This window comes from Solenopsis invicta, chromosome 15, assembly GCF_016802725.1.
Source record: "Solenopsis invicta isolate M01_SB chromosome 15, UNIL_Sinv_3.0, whole genome shotgun sequence".
Taxonomy (NCBI): Eukaryota; Metazoa; Arthropoda; class Insecta; order Hymenoptera; family Formicidae; genus Solenopsis; species Solenopsis invicta.
Window position 1 is genome coordinate 5,623,635 of NC_052678.1, and position 17,628 is coordinate 5,641,262.

The 17,628-nt window shown below is 38.0% G+C and overlaps 1 protein-coding gene across 4 annotated transcripts in view; it reads left to right on the forward strand.

Moving 5' to 3' along the window:
• The first annotated feature begins 715 nt into the window (after nucleotides 1-715).
• The window catches only part of LOC105200974 (fasciclin-3), a 309,340-nt gene continuing 292,427 nt past the window's right edge, over nucleotides 716-17,628 (forward strand). For 2 of the 4 annotated variants that reach the window (XM_026138068.2, XM_026138069.2), the window contains exon 1: nucleotides 723-1,185. In XM_026138068.2, coding sequence (XP_025993853.1) covers nucleotides 744-1,185 — 442 coding nt within the window. In that variant the 5' untranslated portion in view covers nucleotides 723-743. Of the gene's footprint in view, nucleotides 1,186-17,628 lie in introns of all 4 variants that reach the window. The other 2 variants (XM_026138067.2, XM_011168784.3) reach the window with 2 other exon arrangements.

The following is a 17,628-nucleotide window of genomic DNA, read 5'->3' on the forward strand; positions in this document are numbered from 1 at the left end:
TCTCTCATATTTTTCCCGTTCAGAGTGGAGTGCGAGTGAAAATAGTGCTCGGGAGTGTCGAATCGAACAACGAGTAATCGCCGGAGAATGTTAATTGACACGTACGATCGTGAGCAGTGTGTCCCGTCGCGATCTTTCTCGTCGAACAGAAGCAGTCGTTCCGTGCTAGAAACTGGCGATGTCGAGTGGAACGTCACATATTTTAAGGTTAACACTGCTTCGCATCGTTCGATCGTTCGAGATTTTCCTGCGAATATCATACATCTCGATGAGTGCGCCGTGTGAAATTGCCGTCGCGAATCATTTGTATACAATGTAACGCCAACGTGCCGCGCCGCGACGCACGTGAACTTGGGCTATCGAGAGAAAACAAAGGAATCCGAAAGAATAACAATGTTTGCGAAGCTGTTGCGCCGTTCATTAATTCAACGGTAACAGCCGACACACCCCGCGCGAGGGCAAAATAAACGTAAACGTCCTTTAGGCAGGCGTCGCCGTCACCGTGTCGTCGTTCGCCGTTCGTCGTGTTATGTATTTTTATGCCGCGTAACGTAAGATTATATGAACGAAAGTAGGTACGCGTCCGGACGCGGGACGTGGTGGCATACAGGACGGTGTAACGGCAGGTTGTGCTGCGCGACCGGTGGTAAGGAAGGGCGAGGAGAGGGGGAAGTGGGAGCGCGGCTCGCGCGCTCGGGCGAACTCGGGCGGCTGCCGATGTCTCACGAAGCGCTCCGAAAGTAATGCGCGCGGCAGACGGTCTTCGCGCGTCGAGCTCTCTGGTCGCTCCTCACGGTCACGCTTCTGTCTCGTTACACAAGTCGACACTTCGCGACGAAGAACGCAGGAGGCAGCCCCGTGGTTTCGGTATCCGTATCGCGTATCGCGCGACGTTTCCGCGACGTCGGCTCGCGTCGACCGCGTTAACCGAGAAAGCCGCCGAAAGTCCGGCGTTGCGCCGATCTCCGTCGCGGCACCGAGTTTTTCCATTGTGTTCTAACACCGCAGCACCGCGGTTGCGAGACGACCTGAAGTTGTTCACGACTGGAGAATTTGGTTCGCGTACAGTGCTTCTTTTTTCTGTGATGTGCCCGAGAGCTACCACCAGCGGCCACCACGCCAGGATGACGACGATCGCCGCCTGGACCTGTGTCGTCGCCGTGCTGTGTTCATCGATTGTCGAAGGTGCGCGTGGCATGAGTTACATAACCGCACGGTAAAATCCCGTTATGGCGAGTACCGCGTAATTTTCGAAGGCGTCGCCGGCCGGGCGATGGCCACTTACCGCACCGAGAGCCGGAGTATCGGACATGTCTGATACACCACGAATACCGCGGAAACGCGCGCACAGCTCGATTCTAAAATGGGATTCGCTATAATAAGATTTTACCGTCGTTTCTTTTTTACATCCGCCGTATATTGCGCCGCTCTTGCGCGGCGCGCGTATACGGGAGAATTCGCGTTTCGAATCCGGCGCGCCAGTAAAACGGCGCAACCAACGATCACGCTTTATATCGCCCTGTTCGTCGCCTAACGCAATATCGTATACGGTATTCGCGGATGAAAGGAGGGAAGACCGGAAGAGACATGGCTTTCCGATCTTTTCGCGACTTTTTAACCCCACGGGCGAGAGGGGGGAGGGGTGGGCAAACATGTTTAGGCAAATGATAGGCGACCCGCTCGTAACTTTTCCTCTTTCTCTTTCTCTCTCTCTCTCTGGCCGACGTTTCTACGTCGCGCGCGCGAAAGATATGCGGGAAAAGGAAACTCGTGGGAAAACTCTCCCGTGTGTGCTTTGAAGTCGGAGATGGCGAGAAAGGTTCGCGCGGTGATTCTCCACGGCTACGTGCGCCCTGCGCGGTACGCGTAACGGCGCGTACCCGTCGACGTACGAAACGAATATAAACGCTGGCGGGAAATGCTCTCCTCCCTCTCCCTCTCTCTCTCTCTCTCTCTCTCTCTTTCGCCGTGCCAACGCCGCGCCCGTGCGTCGCGTTGCTCGTCGGGATTATCCGACTATCCGGCGGGAAGATCGGGGATGAGATTTGGCGTTCTCCTGTGAACGCGCGCGCGACTCCTCTCTCGGCTGCCCTCGAGAGAGCGAGACGAATTCGTGTGGCCCGGGGAGGTAATGGCGCGTGGTGAACGTGACACCGGCAAAATATTTCGCGGGTAATTAATGAACCGGTTCGCGAGTGCAGCGATACGTCACGACCGCCGCGCGATCGGTCGATTAATAGCTACGATATTGATATTAAATATACAAAATTTTCGGCGGCGTAGGAGGGGGAGACAATTTGTAGCGCGCACGATGTAGACGAGCGCGAAATTCGCCGAAATTACGCGACGTGATTATAATGAGAATATGAAATTCAGTATAGGCGTGAATATAAATATAGCGTGTGTATATATGCACAAGATTCGGCACAGGTGATTTATCGCGAGATACCAATGTAATGCGCGCAGAATTCGATTAAAATGTGCAGGAGGATAAATATAATACGCGCAAATACCGGGCGGATTTTAATAGCGTAAAAAACGCAGGAGGCCGCACTAAGCAAACACGGGATAAACGCGAGAGAGATCGAGAGGCACAATACGTATATCATTCGCGAAATTTTAAAAAGCGATTAGCGGCGCGTGCGCGATCGCAATGTAAAATTTAAGGAGCCAACTAAAACGTTTCGCTGCAAAATGCGGTATATACGCTTGAAAAATGTATTTATGAGCGCGATATGGAATATCGTTGCTATATACGCACTGCATCTGTCTGCTTTGGAAACAAAATTGTTTCCTTGTGACACCGTAGTAGATTAGAGCTAATCGATCATTGAACCAGATAACGAAACGTTAGTAGGGATCGCATTTGTGTGGGTGTACATGCAGTGGCTTAAAAGTTATATATAGAGCGCAGACGTGTGCACTTCAACGCTGTACGCGGAGTGCAGCGCGACGTTGATACGCGACAGCGAAGGAGGCTGCCGTAAATAATTAGGACGTTATGTGAAGTAAAAAAAAAAAATGACGAACCTGACGCAATTTAGGCGAATTTTCCACGGTGTCTATGCCCGCTATGGCGTAACGTCTATTGTAATATCTTCAGCGCGCTGAAGAGACAACTCCATTTTAAAATCCAGCGGAATTATATCAAAAAGTTAGTCTATTTCGTTTGTAAACATAATTTTTCTTGGTCGCCGTCTGTGGAATCGATTTTCTCTGGGAACTTTGTTGTGAAACTCGCTCCGAAAGGGGGTCGACTTTTCCATCACCATATTAAGTAACTTTAATAACCGATAAGTTATGACAAGGGAGAGGGTTATATTTCTTAGAGTACAGATGTATTGTATCTCAAACAGATAGGGAGATTATTGTTCTCGGAACTTGGTTGCAAGTCTCGGAGATAGGTGTTACAGCGGAATCCTTTCGTCTCTGGGAAATTTGAAATGCCGATTGCTCGCCCTAATGTCATAATGATATGCATTCTGCGTCATAACGAATAATTAATGAATTTTTAAGTATTAAACTTGGATCGTATTATTAATGTTTCGTTTCGTATCGTTATTACATTCAGGGAAATACGTAATCTAATTTTTATCTCTTTATCTAATTTTTAAAAATATTTATAAAGATAAAAAGGTCAAGAAGTTTTTAAAAGTGTGTAGCATTACGGAAAAATTAAAAGAAAAACAAGGTTTATCCAGAACACAAAATTTGACAAGATAGGATTTATTCGTTTTAATTTACAAGTCTAATAATTTATGATGGAATCTGCAATATAAAAAAAATTTGATTGGATAAAAATGGTTGCATTGATTGATTTACTTGCTGTATCCGTAACATTAATATTGGTACGGACACAGCAATAAATGCTGGATTTTATTTAATTATGATCTTTGTAGCTCTTCATAAAATACGCGTGATTTTAATAATTCTACATTTTATGATACACAATTTTTAAATTTATGTAATTTTTAAAAGTTATTGCATATGAAACCATACGCTAAATAAATTTGGTACATAGATTTATTTATACTAAAACAATCATTTTTAAAATAATCGATTAAAGTTCGAAGAATTGTGATTATTTTATTGTTTGCTTATAGATTAATTAATAATAGATTACGTTTTAATAATAAACTTTTTGTTAAGTGCTTTTACAAAACTAAATTTATCTAACTGCATTAATTTCTTTTTCATTAGAATACGCGCTTTTAATTTTCTCAATTAAGAAAATTGAACGTTGATAATTTTAAAATGTCGTGGGTAAAAAATCAATATCTTCTAAAGAAATTGAAAATAGAATAATAATAACATTTTTTTTTATTTGAATTGGAGAAATTTCATAAGATTAATTTGATTTATATGTATAGGTAATAGTTACGCTTTTGATATAAAAATTTGAAAAGTGATAGCCTTTCATAAAATTTTGTTAAAGACATGTCAATTTCATATTCGCTAAAGATTTCTATCATTAATTCTTGTCAGATTCATCTTGTATATCGTAATGATGTACGTGATTTCAGCCTCCATGCGCTATTTAAATTAATATTTTAATGTTAAATTACTTCCAATTAATTGACGTGCAATATTAGCGAACGAGGTGACAGCCGATCATCCGCAGGAAAGTGTCGCCCGGATGAACAATTAATGCCACGATGTAATTGAAGAAAATTTCTTGTTACTCGTGAGTAGTAACTTGTCGCAACCTATTAAAGCTTTAGACCGGAACGTTGATTATTTTTTTCAATTATTGTAGCAGTCTTATTTAGGAGCGAGCATGTCGGAACTCGTTACATTATCTCTCGCGAGATTAATTCTTAACAGGACAATTATTTTCTTGTTATTTTTTTTTTTTAATATAAAAGTGAAATAATTTTATAAAACTGGAGTAAGTTGATTTTGCTTGGTCAGATTATCTTCTTTTATTGGATATTTCTTATTTTAAGAAATTATTGTGTAAAAGAAAGATATCACCTCTTTCTCTCGAAAAATTAGGTTAATCGATTAGAAATTGGAAATGTTGGAAGGTATAAATTAACCAAGATGTTTTGTCGATAAATTATATCTAATGCAAGTCGAACTAGTAATGCTGTCATGCTTCGAATCATATTTCGCTTATAATGAATTTATCATGATTTCGGGAATAGATGCCTTCTTCATGTCTAATTCGATCATCTTGTGAAATGTAAACAACTTTGAAGCTTTTTTTCAGCTTCTCTTCCTCCCCTTTCCCTCTTTACCTCCTTATTTCTCGTTTACAGCGCTATATAAAGCGACTGGAAACAAGTCCAAAGCAACTATGAAGCAAATCTAATAGTTGGCATTTATCGATTTAAGTTGCGCGACCAACGACCGATACTAATGTTATTCTCTGTGCTGTTGCTCGACATTACCCGCGAAGAACCGTTTTTATATAGGAATGAAGATTTTATATAGATTACGGTATTTTGCCTTTGATACAAGAATTTTATTGTTCTTAATTTTTGAATATTATCAACCTTCGTGTGCATTATATTAATATTGCATCGCGGTAATCCGCAATATATTAATATTTTTAATCTGCTTTGTGACGTTTACTTTCGTCGATTTTTGGGGATTAAAATAATATTAAATGAAAACTCTTGTGAGAGAGAAATACGAAAATTAAAAAAAAATATCTCTTTTAATATAATTCTCCGCGTAACATATTCAGGACATTATCCTCGTCTATTCGTCCTCGAGTAAATGTGTCGCGGCGATCGATACGTTCGTGACGTGTATATTTCGGTGAAAATGATGTGGTGTAAAAGTATCACGCGTATATACATCAACATCGCGTGCGCGCGATCATAAAATGATCTAGAGTACGTTTCGGGGAAAGTTTAAGGTCGCATTTGCCACAAAACTTGCCTCTCGCTTATAATGCCATTCCAATTCAGCTCGTGCTCACCTTGAGCTGTAATGAAAGGTCGATGTAAATCTGACGCAATTGCGAATGCTGGGCGTGGGACGCCAACTGTACTTGCAATAGGTTGCAAGGTGCATTCCAAGCAAATTCCTTGATGCAACTCGCATTTCTGGGCTAATGCGTCGGGCGAGACTTATTTTGCGCGGAGTCTCGAGATTCGTCATGCGGGAAGTTGTCGTATGTTCACTTGTTGCAAATGATGTCATGTATTCAAAGATGAATTATTAAGATTGGTCATGTATGTCGTAAGCTAATTCCGAAGACGCAATGAGTCAGTCGATCGATGAATGCCAGTTCTTAGTATGCTTTAACTTGAATCGTGAATGCAACGCGTGCATTCTCGCAGGATGTCGATGAATGTTACAGTGACCGAGCGAAAACAAGAACTCAATTAGGAATACGTACTATTTAACAGAATATTTTTAACGAGCTATTTCTTCAGAATGACATCGAAATAAGGTTATTATACAATAAATGATTCAAGCTATTTACAATGAACGTTTGACTTTAAATATAATTAGTGGTGTAAAAGCATCGCGCGCATATGCATCTATTCTAGACTATTTGAAAATTAACACGTTACAAAAAATAAAAAAATTTTATCGAAGTCTTACAAATGATCCCACAAATTAAATTAAGATATTTATGATTTATATTTGTCATACATTTTTTTAACGGACATATATTTTTTGTAGAGTACAGTTCTGTAAATTCTATCTGCACATTCTGTAAATGTAGCTTGCACATATCGATTTTGAATTAAGTAATTAGTGGCATATGACAAAAATGAATTATCTGCGAAATGCCATAACGCTATTTCCATACGAAATAGAAATAGTATTAAATAATACATGGAAATAAATAATATTGTCTTTCATTTTAGGAAATCGTAAATCTGTCACTCTTTATTTTTCTAAAATTTTATTACTTTGCTAGCATCTGTTGAGAAAGAGTCCCATCATCCGTCGCATAAAATAATGTAAAGCGTTAATGGCTAAAAAAAAACGTAAAAATTTATTTTTGTTATTACCTAATATTCTTTATAAATCATTACGTTGATAATGTTTTGTTATTTAATACGCGCGCGAGACTATTGGCCAATGGCTGCAAAAATATAGCAGAAGGTGAAGGGAGATTTTCAATCAGTAAAAAATACTCGTTTGTTCGAGGGAGTATATTTACCTATAAACAGTGTAAGAGTAGGGAAAAGATTGTTGAAGGAGAGAATATGTGAAAAAGAAAAAGAAAGAAAGAAAGAAAGAAAGAGAGGACGAGAGAATGATACGGGAATGATATTGTTCGGAACGAAAGAGGAAATGGATGACTGAGGGTTTAAATTCGATACCTGATACGCGCGCGGTTGTTGGCAAAACCGTACCTCCGGGTGGATAAATACGAAAGAACCCGCGGTGATTCGGCTCTGCCGAGGGAGTGTATTTGAAAATTTTCTGTCTCCGTTTGGACACATACGATCGCAGCCGAACGCGGTCGAGCTCCAAGTTTGCTTTGTAAACTGAACCGCCACGAAGTTGCAAGGTGGGGGAGAGAAAGAGAGTCGTTTCCAGATTTTGCGGAAAATACATCATTTCTTCGTATTGAGGACTTTCCTCTGGATAAAATATCTGGCGAGTCTCGCAAACTCTAAAACGCGATACGCGCTGTTAAGAGTAATCTTATCAGATATTATTTAGGGCAGAGAGAGAGGTGAGGTAGAGTACGTTATCATACTACACGTTGAAACATGCACTTGTCACAACAAAACCAGTTACCTTACGAAGTCATATATTTAGCTTCTATAAAATTAAAATTGTTCCACGCGAAATAGACCAGCTGAATAAACTAGAAATTTTAGCCTGACATAATTTTCATCGCTTTTTTTTCAAACATGAAGAACGATGACTTTTGATTAATGTCTTTTAATAATAGTAGAATAAATCATTTTGTGAGTATTCTGTCATTTTTGCACAACGTTGACCTTATGTAACCGCAATTTACATGATTCGCGTCTGTATGCAAAACAGGGGACGTACCCCAGACATTTACCGATTAAATGTACGACATGAAACATGCATCGTACAAAAAAAAAAAAATAAATAAAATGTAGAGTAGACAAATATGAAATAGAAAAAATGTAAATTGTGCAAAATTGAAAACACGAGTCTGATTGTTCAAATGTTCGTTTAAACATTAACGCGCGTGTCGAGTGTATTGCAAGGAAAAAGTTAAATCGAAGTCGCTGATGTCAGTGATCGTTAAATAAGCGTTAATGTCATTGCACAGTTATCTTATATGCACGATGGCTTAAGTGTAGAAGAATGTAGGTCGCGTTATGAAACAGGTCGACATGCTAATCAGTCGAAATTTCCTTCGTAATCCGAGCATCCGAGAGAAACAGGAGTTGTACGTAATTTACGCAAGTGCATATTTTTTAAATATTTAAATGCTATTCGAAATTAATTTCTGAAAAGCTCCATATTTCTCATTGTAATTTGATTATATCCTATTCCATTTCTTTATATGCAATTTCATTATTACTTTTTCGTAGATTTTATCACGCGTCGAGTATGATTTATCGACTAATATATGGAAATTCTCTCGCATATCACGATTTGGAAAAAAGTGGACACATATAGAGTATATCGTGCTTAAAATCAAGATTATATTCGAAGCACGAATTTCTGTAGATTCCCAGTACTTTGTGCATAAAACGTTTCCAAGAACAGCGTAATTGTGGTCAATGAATAATACTTTGACGCATAGTTTTATAATGTGTGCTATTAATGACGCATCCGGAAATCGTTAATAACTACTGTCACGAAATCGTGAAACATAAATCATCTAGCAACTAAATATGCTCTATTTTGAAATACGTTGCATTTTTGTTTTTATTCGCTAAAAAAAAGTTGAATACGATGGCAAAGCAAGTGAACCTCACGTAGTAATCCATCGTCTTTAATTACTAGAAAAATATATATATATATAATATTGTAAATGAACTTGAGTTTTCTGATAGTTGTGTAAAGAGAAAAAAACGTGACGAGAAAGAGTACATAGTTAAATAATTTATATAGAAAGTAAAAAATATTGGTACAGATAGGTGTGTTAATGGTATTCGTATGTTTGCACTCAGTGTGTAAGTAACGCAGATGAGAACGGCTGAGTGCATGTTAAGTGCAAGCGTACGAAAAGGCCATCCATTTAAACTGGTTTTCATGTTGTGTAGTTAATTCAGATTTAATCTTTCTGTATATTGGAAATATAATGATGATAATTACGGTGTCTGAAACTTTCTTTATTTTATTCCAATTTATTTTAAATAAAAAATGAAATTACGACTTTTTTATGATATATATGCCTTTAATATCTAAAGTGTCCCAGATTTAAAAATAAAGAGAACGTGTACTTTTTATTGCAGATTCGAATTACGTGTCAAAAAATAGAAAACTTTTGTCTCAAACATTTTTCTAAAAATATTTTTATTAACCTCTTAGTTAAGTTTATTTTTTCATCACATTTACTTAGAAATTTTAATGGAAACATTTCCAGAAAATAATGTTTGAGACAAAGTTTCTTATTTCTTTGTGTGTAATCCGAATCTGCAATAAACATTATATATAGTACATGTTACATTTAAAAAAATCAATATTCGGTCTAAATAATCTATTTCTGGTCGAGAGAGAGAGAGAGAGAGAGAGAGAGAAATCGAAAATATCACCATTCGATACAGTGTACCTGATTTAAAATTTTTAGAATTTTTGATAAAAATCACCTCTCTTCATTTTAAAGGGATGTACGAATGACGCTAGGAAACTGCTTTTACAAATATTCGTACATACGTACATATTTAAAAAATCTTTCTTCTTAGACTTTATATTTTTTAACTTTTAATCTTTATATTTAATAATATTTTTAACATTGATGCCAACATCGTTTCCTTATAATTTGATCAAGTTTTCTTTATTGAAAAATAGCTTTCGAGTATTTATATTTATTATTGTTTTTGATATTTTTCAATTTCGCTGGAGCGGATCGAATTACTGACGCGCGCGACCGCAATCGATGAGGCGTAAACCTCAAGCAAGGTCGGATGAGTCGATTCAAAAGGCGAAACGTCCCGTCACGAGAAAAGCTATGCGGCAGGTGCTTTCTAAGCGTGCACACGTGTAAACTGTAGACTCGCATACATTCGCGTACACACGTTCGCAGGACCAACAGGTTACTTCTTGGAACAGGTTCAGTGACTATTTTCGGCGTTACTACCGTCGTTTAAACTTCTCAAATTATCAAAAACAAATCGAGCACTTTCTTACTTCGTTCTTAAATTTTCTTTGTTCATTTTCGACTAGCAACTGGCCTCGATATTTTCAGCGACGTGTAAACAATCAAATAGGAAGAACTGTGTAATTCGAACATATGTCTCGAACATCTCTCTCGTAGGATTCATCCAAATTTCTCGCTTTCTTGCTTATTTTGAGGCAAATTGAAAGTGCGACGAAGCTATGACGAAATTTCTAATTCTAATAGATAAGGTCGCAATTTTGCACAAAGAATTTTCTTGAAACTTTATCTAATCTTTGATACGTTCAACTCAATTTTTTTATTCGTTCTTTTGAAGCTCTCGAAACTGCAGATGCATAACTTCTTTTGAATAACTTAGTCGTTCACGTGCCAACAGAAATGAAATTTATTATCGAGCTCGATAGTCTATACTTGGAAATCTTGAATAAGTAGGATGACAGCAATTGTATTAATGTACAATGGCGAGGTAAAGGGTATTGACAAACGTATCGCAGTCTGCGCCGGGATGCTGCACTTTAAAAGCGTTTATAGTCCCTTGCAAATATATTGTTTACACATGTAGGCTACTATATAGATATACATCATACAGTTACATACATTTGAATGCGCACAATCGACGCTCGAAATATCTATGTGCATCTGTATGCTGCATGCGCAGCAGATTACGCATCGATATCGCATATTTATACCGTCACATTCGCGCAGCAGCGTTTTCTAATGCACCGCGGGAGCTTCGAAAATCCATGCGAAAACACGAACTATTGCCGATCGTGCTATGTTCGACCACGCATAATTAATGGAATTCAGATTCGCTGCAACGCGCACTTTTCTTATTGGGGAAATGGTTTGAGCACTTAATTCTCTGTACTGAAAAACGCGATGAAATACGGCATTACAATTTTCTTAGGCAAGATAGACTTTACTAATTAACATTGCATATTTATTCACATAGTTAAAAAAAAAGCGATTAAAATTTTTCACATTACAAAATTCTTTTTGATATCAAAGAAATTAAACGGTTTTATTGTCAAATAGAAAATAGAGAGATACATATATATATATATTTTTTTTAATTTCTTCGAATGAAAACGTAACCATATTAACATTATGCTGTGATAATAGAATTCCTTGTTTTATCTAACATTTTTATAACTTTTTCAAACATATTCCCTGAACTGCTTATTCAGGTTTTATTCGAATCGATGAAAAGAAACGCTAATAAGAGATACACGCTATATATGGATTTATAATTTGTAATTTTTACTTCGAGATGTGAGAGAAATTAGTATAAAAAAATTAGTATAAAGAAAGAAAACTCCACCGATGAATCGACAAGAAACTCTTGCGCCGCTGCTCGTAACCATTGAAGATAAGTTCAGCAACTCAGTTATGCGATACTGCGAGTCTTCACTGATCAACGAGCACTTGCGTAGAGCTTAATTGTACGTGGTCGAGCAGATGAAAGGATATTGACCCGGTCTAAAGAGCACATGGTCACGGAAAGGGACCTCGTAAAGAGCAGCACGCAAGTTGAGCCGAACGCTCCGCACGACTTTCCTTCCATCATGATTACGCAACGGCATTCGTTGCACGCGCGTCAGCGCGTTACCAGTGTATATTTTTCCGCCAGGATGATGAACACTTCATATTCTCTCTTCTTTTGTCCCTTTTTTAGCCAATTTATTTCACAACGAGAAATTGTAATCGCTTAAAGTTACATCAGAGTTTAACAATATTAATATTATACTTTTAACGTTAAAAATTTAACAATTATTAAATTATTTAATTCGATAATTATTGTTATTGGTAATTGGTATGATTACTGCAACATATTATTTGGCAACTTTTTAAAAATCCTTATAAGATTGTTTAAATTGGATATAAAAATCCACGATGTCTGAACACTGCACCTTTTTCTTAAGGAAGGTCAGGTGCACGAAATAATGATTTCGTACTGTTTTCTGTCTTGTTCCCTTCGTAACACTTATTTGAAGCTGTTGACCATTTTTCAAGAGCGAGTTGATTAAGTCATATTTCGCGTAACTGGTCTTTAGGTCAGTCAACAGCTCGTTCGATATAATAATCACGGACAAAATAATTGCACGTCTCGTTAAAGTGGAATTTGAGTCTCGTCGGGATTTTTGCAATTAGGTGTCGACGCGATGTTTTCGACGACGCGATGTTTTCGACACCATTGCAAGCGGGCAAACTGCCAGGATTCTCCCCGGTCGACAAATTTAAATATTTAATGTTTTTATTTTACAAAAGTGTTAAAACAAGACGCCCTTATATCTTTCGCATTTTTCCAATACTGTGATGCATAAGTGTAATGTTACTTCTGCAAGCCGGTGTGCATTTATCCTCATATTTATGAAGCTCTTTGATCTTTCGATAATAAACAAGAAAAACATTAATAATCCATTAGTTCCTAGGAAATCTCTGTATTCTTTATTTACAGAATTGAATAATATATTAAGATAAAAATATATTTTTAGAGTTCGAAGTTACATGCAAATTATTCACTTTTTTTTCTGTTTCCTTCCTTTCATTGAAATATATTTCTAGTGTTTGTACTGCTTAAATTGTAATAGATCCATATGTTAATCTTTGCTTTTGTCACGCACGTAAAAAAAAGTGCGCGAGTTTATTACAGGTACGGTATAATAACTCGTTTCCAAGTAGAAATAGTCGCGTGTGACGTCGTTCGTATTTTTCGCCGGCTCTTGTTTTTACCTTTCCGTGTCAACGTGTACATATATGATGCCTTTTTAATAGAGGAGTGTATGTACAATCGTTGGATAATATAACGTGTGAATATGTTTATGATAATAATTACTAGACGCTTCTGTTTTTTTTCCTAGGGCTAGGTAAAAATTTTATTTATCTAGCCCAATCTAGCCTTAATGCCGTTGAATTCATGTCATTACGTAGTCACGTATCGATCGAATTATAAGAGAGGAACGAGTCACAAACGTGCGTGATACAGAGCACCTGCTCCGAATTCGAGGATATCCGGGTATTCATCCGGTCGATATCGAAAATATATCGCGAGATAAACATCACCGTTATATCATCTGAATTGCAAATGCAATTTAGAAGAGGCATCGCCTTTTTACAGCCGTATGGGTGCATGACGATCGAACGCGTGAACATTTCGAGCACCTCGCCAACTTACCACGCTACACTCTTCGTATTTCAATATCGAGAGTCCGCTAGATTTTAAAATATCGTCCACATTCCGGTGAATTATTTTTTGATCGTGAAACGAAGAAGTTCCTTTCACGATCAAAACGTAAACTCGATGTGAGATAAATAATTTAATACCATAAAAAAGAAATGTTGCTATATTCGTAATAATATAGTTATTATTAATATACCGTCTACATATATGTTTGTTAAATCTCTGATCAAGGTGATTTCGAAATATTTTAAACCAGTCTCAGCCCCTGTTTGCCCAAGTGCATCCTTATCTTTATACGTCGTTCGGGCGACTTGACGGCTTTTACGTGTATCTTTAAAACGTTTATAACGGGATAGTGTGTATGTGTTGCGTGTCGTCATAAGTATGGGTCATAATAGGCTTGTTCCGAATATATGTGATGTGTGCACGCTGGTCGGAGAGAAAACGAACCTCGCCCATCTTCTCCTAATACTAGAAAATACGATTCCAGGCCGTGCGGCCACTGTAAATCTCTATGATGAATCTATGCGCTTTTAGCATTTATCGTCGTGGAATTCACCCTACGCGCGCGGGAATGCAGCCAGAGCGCATTGCTCTCGGTAAGCATCGCCGAGCTTCGTTAAGCGGGCAATATGGGTTAACGGGCCGCGCTGCACTTGGACTAATAATAAGTTAATTGAAATTTAATCTCCGACGGCGGTCGTATGAAGAGTTTAATACTTTCTGCTAATTCGAGCGCGTTCATTTAAAAAGAAAAAAAAAGAGAAAGACGAAGGAGGGACAGGAGAGAAGTTGAAAATAAATTATCGTTTCACAAGATACTCTTGGTAAAGGCTGTTACAAATAAAAACTAATGTAATAGAAAGTAGTGAATGAATTAAGTAGATGATTTAATTTCGATTATCTAAATTAGATGTCGACGGTATAGACGACGATCGATATCACGTAAGAATCAGGAAATGTGCACACATTAGAGAGAAAATAGCTGTGATAGCTGTTTGAATGGAAATCGATATTTTCTTTTCATCGTTCGACGTTTAGTCGATCATCAAGTTTTGTCGTGGATATACCTGCGCCAATCGCGATAGACAGTTAATATCGACTTGCGGAATGAGTACAAATGTGTGAAGGAAATTCTCGAATGAAGATCGGATCCTGGCCGATAAGGATATTAAAGAAGTTATTTCCGGAAATTTGCAACCGACAGATTCGGCCCGTGTCTAATCGAACGAAGTCAGGACTCGCTAATTAGAACCCCTAACGACCGTTAATCACATTGAATTCTAGCTTTGTAGTTGCGTGATTCGACGCGTACTCCACTTCATCGTTCTATGACGGTCGCCCGATGAACATGAACCGAGCCCCTCGCAACATAGTTACATTACATACATCGTCTCACGTTATAGCACGCCGTGATGACGAGCGTATGCGAGCATACAGGGTGATTCCAAAATTATCGCGCTATCTTTCAGACATATGCGATACTGCAACCATAAAGAACATTTGCAAAGGTCAATTCTTCTTGGTTTTACGTACAATTTGAGTGTCGAATATATTTCACATACTTTAAGCTAATTTTGTATCTAAATTGACATCATAATTTTCCGAAGAGACGGATTAATATTCAGCACAATTTAAGTTCGAACCTTTCTTGTATTAATTTTCAGCATTTAATTATATTTGAATTAAGCATTAAATATTAAGCGTTGAAGCAAAGGTCATTCGCAAAAATAGCTGCGACTAAAATGTTACTTATTCAAACATTCGGAGCCAACGAATCTTTCAATATGATGCTTGAGTTTTCATTTTCGCTTCTGCTTCGCCCCTACAACGATCATTTTTCATTACTGGGACCTTATCTGTAGACGGGAGGAAGCACGATAACTCCGGGACACCCTGCATATGTACACGTGCGCGTTATATATAGGTATGGGGAAGATGCACAACGACGTGCTGCGGACGTACGGATCATCGTTGGCGTTGTACGCCTCGCCGCCGATCCCTCCCGGGAGGATTGGAATCGACTGGCTCTCTCGTATATCAATATCATTTTTCGGACAGAAAATCGATCGGACTGACGGCGCGGCAGCGGGGCTTCGCCAGTAAATCGCAGAATACGGGCTGCATAATACGAAACCACACGTACATGCGCCGACAAATTGCTTTTACATACCGGCGTTAACCGCGAGTTGCTCCACGATATCCGTTTCCTCTCTTATCTCGCAAAAAGAGTCGGTTCGCTGTGATTTCCGTAATACGTTACATTGCGCGTTTCATTTTGGCAGACAGCATTCGCGCGTAAATTAAAATACCGAATGACAGCCAATTTGTGTCAAAATCAAGCCAACAATTTCAATTTGGTGTAAAAACATGTTTTCGGTAAAAATCGAATGCGGGTTTGCAAACATTCGTTGTTTGAAGATACGCAATTGCTCAACATGCACGGTTACTTTAATCAGCTGCTATCTAGATTGGCAATTTCAGTTAGATTGGCAATGTAAAACTTACAAATAGTGAATAGGAGAAGATAAACAGGATGTTCCATAATAAGCCCAATTGCCAGAGTGCACATTTGGAACAATTTATTTATTTATTACTTTTTTTTAGATTTAAAATCATTTTTTCAACATCAATATTTACTTGTCAACGTTGATATCGTATTTTTTTTTATAGTTTGTAATATTAATCTTTTTGCTAAAAATATAGTTTGTGAAAGCTCTTATTATCTAAATTGACAGTTTGAAAATTATTTTTATCTCATTCTTTTTAGAGGAGACTTATTTCAAATTTTTTTTCCTTTTTCTTTCTCATTTTTACGGTAGAATTTGTGCGTAGGGTACGCACACACACATACATATACATGGCACACACGCACACACACACATCAATCACCATGTACGCTCCGAAATGCCGTCAGGTTGTGATGATCAAACCCACTCGAAGTACACACAGCGTGTGCAAACGCGGGGCGGATGCAGCGCAATTAAAGTTCGTAGAGTAGCTAACCTGCTCATTCGTTGTCGAATTGAAAGCTTTTTCGTTTGGCGATTCGAGCATCGATTCCCTCGCACCAGTTCCATTCGATAAATTAGTGGCGGTCAGCAGCTCCGTTACATTGTTAAACTGCTCCGCGTTTACTTTGGATAAGTTCTAATCGAAGAAAAAAAATACAAATCGTGAGAGAGAGAGAGAGAGAGAGAGAGAGAGAGAGAGAGAGAGAGAGAGAGAGACGGTAGGAAATATAACACGTTAGAGAGATAAAAACAACGCGATGCATTGTCTCGTTGAAACGTTCAACGTTACATTTTGTAAGGTGCATCTCGTCGTACACCAGACGCCGTGAAGAAAGTCGTGACTTGGCTGTTTTTGATACTTCCTCGTTTGTCGTCGTCGGTACAGCGGATGAAGCCGAGGTAAAACCCGTCGTCTACCTTTTCATCGGATATAATTGCCTTTTATCTCCCTCTGGTTGATCGATCGAACGCTCGTTCGTTCGACGACTTCTGAAAAGATTCGAAATGAAACGTGTTGCTCTCTGTTCATGTCCGAATGTTCCGAACGAACATCGATAACACTGACATCGTTACTCCAATGATGTTTAATCCGTTGGAATCCAGCGTTCAAGGCCGTCACTTGTTAAGTTCAGCAGCACTAAACCACTCAAATGCATTGTATTCATCTAGTCATTTTAGTGCACTTTATGTAAAGTAACTTTTTATATTTGGTATAGTATTAGAGAGAATATAGTACATTACATAACATCAAAAAAGATGTAAAATGCTATAAGGAAAATAATTTTATATGTAGATATTCCTTCAAGTTTTTTGAAAATTAAAATAGTATTTTTTAAAATACTTTTATAAATAAAAAGAGAGAGAGAGAGAGAAAAAAAGAAAATTATAAATATATAAATATTTCTATTATTTAAATATATCTTTCTATTTTATTAATTCCATAATAGATGCTTAATCAAATTCTAGAATATTTCTTTTCTGATACTTGATTAAATTATAATATCTTAAATAGTTCGAAGTATTTTATGTACGCGCAAGCTGCAAAAAATGTACTTTCTAGGAGGAAAGAGTATCCAAAAATAGATCTTCCAAGTGTATTCGCAATATGATGTAATTCTTTCGACAGAGGAGTCGACGTTGTAGTTCCAGGAATGCAACTTCGAGCACAATGCGCATTCCATCATGTG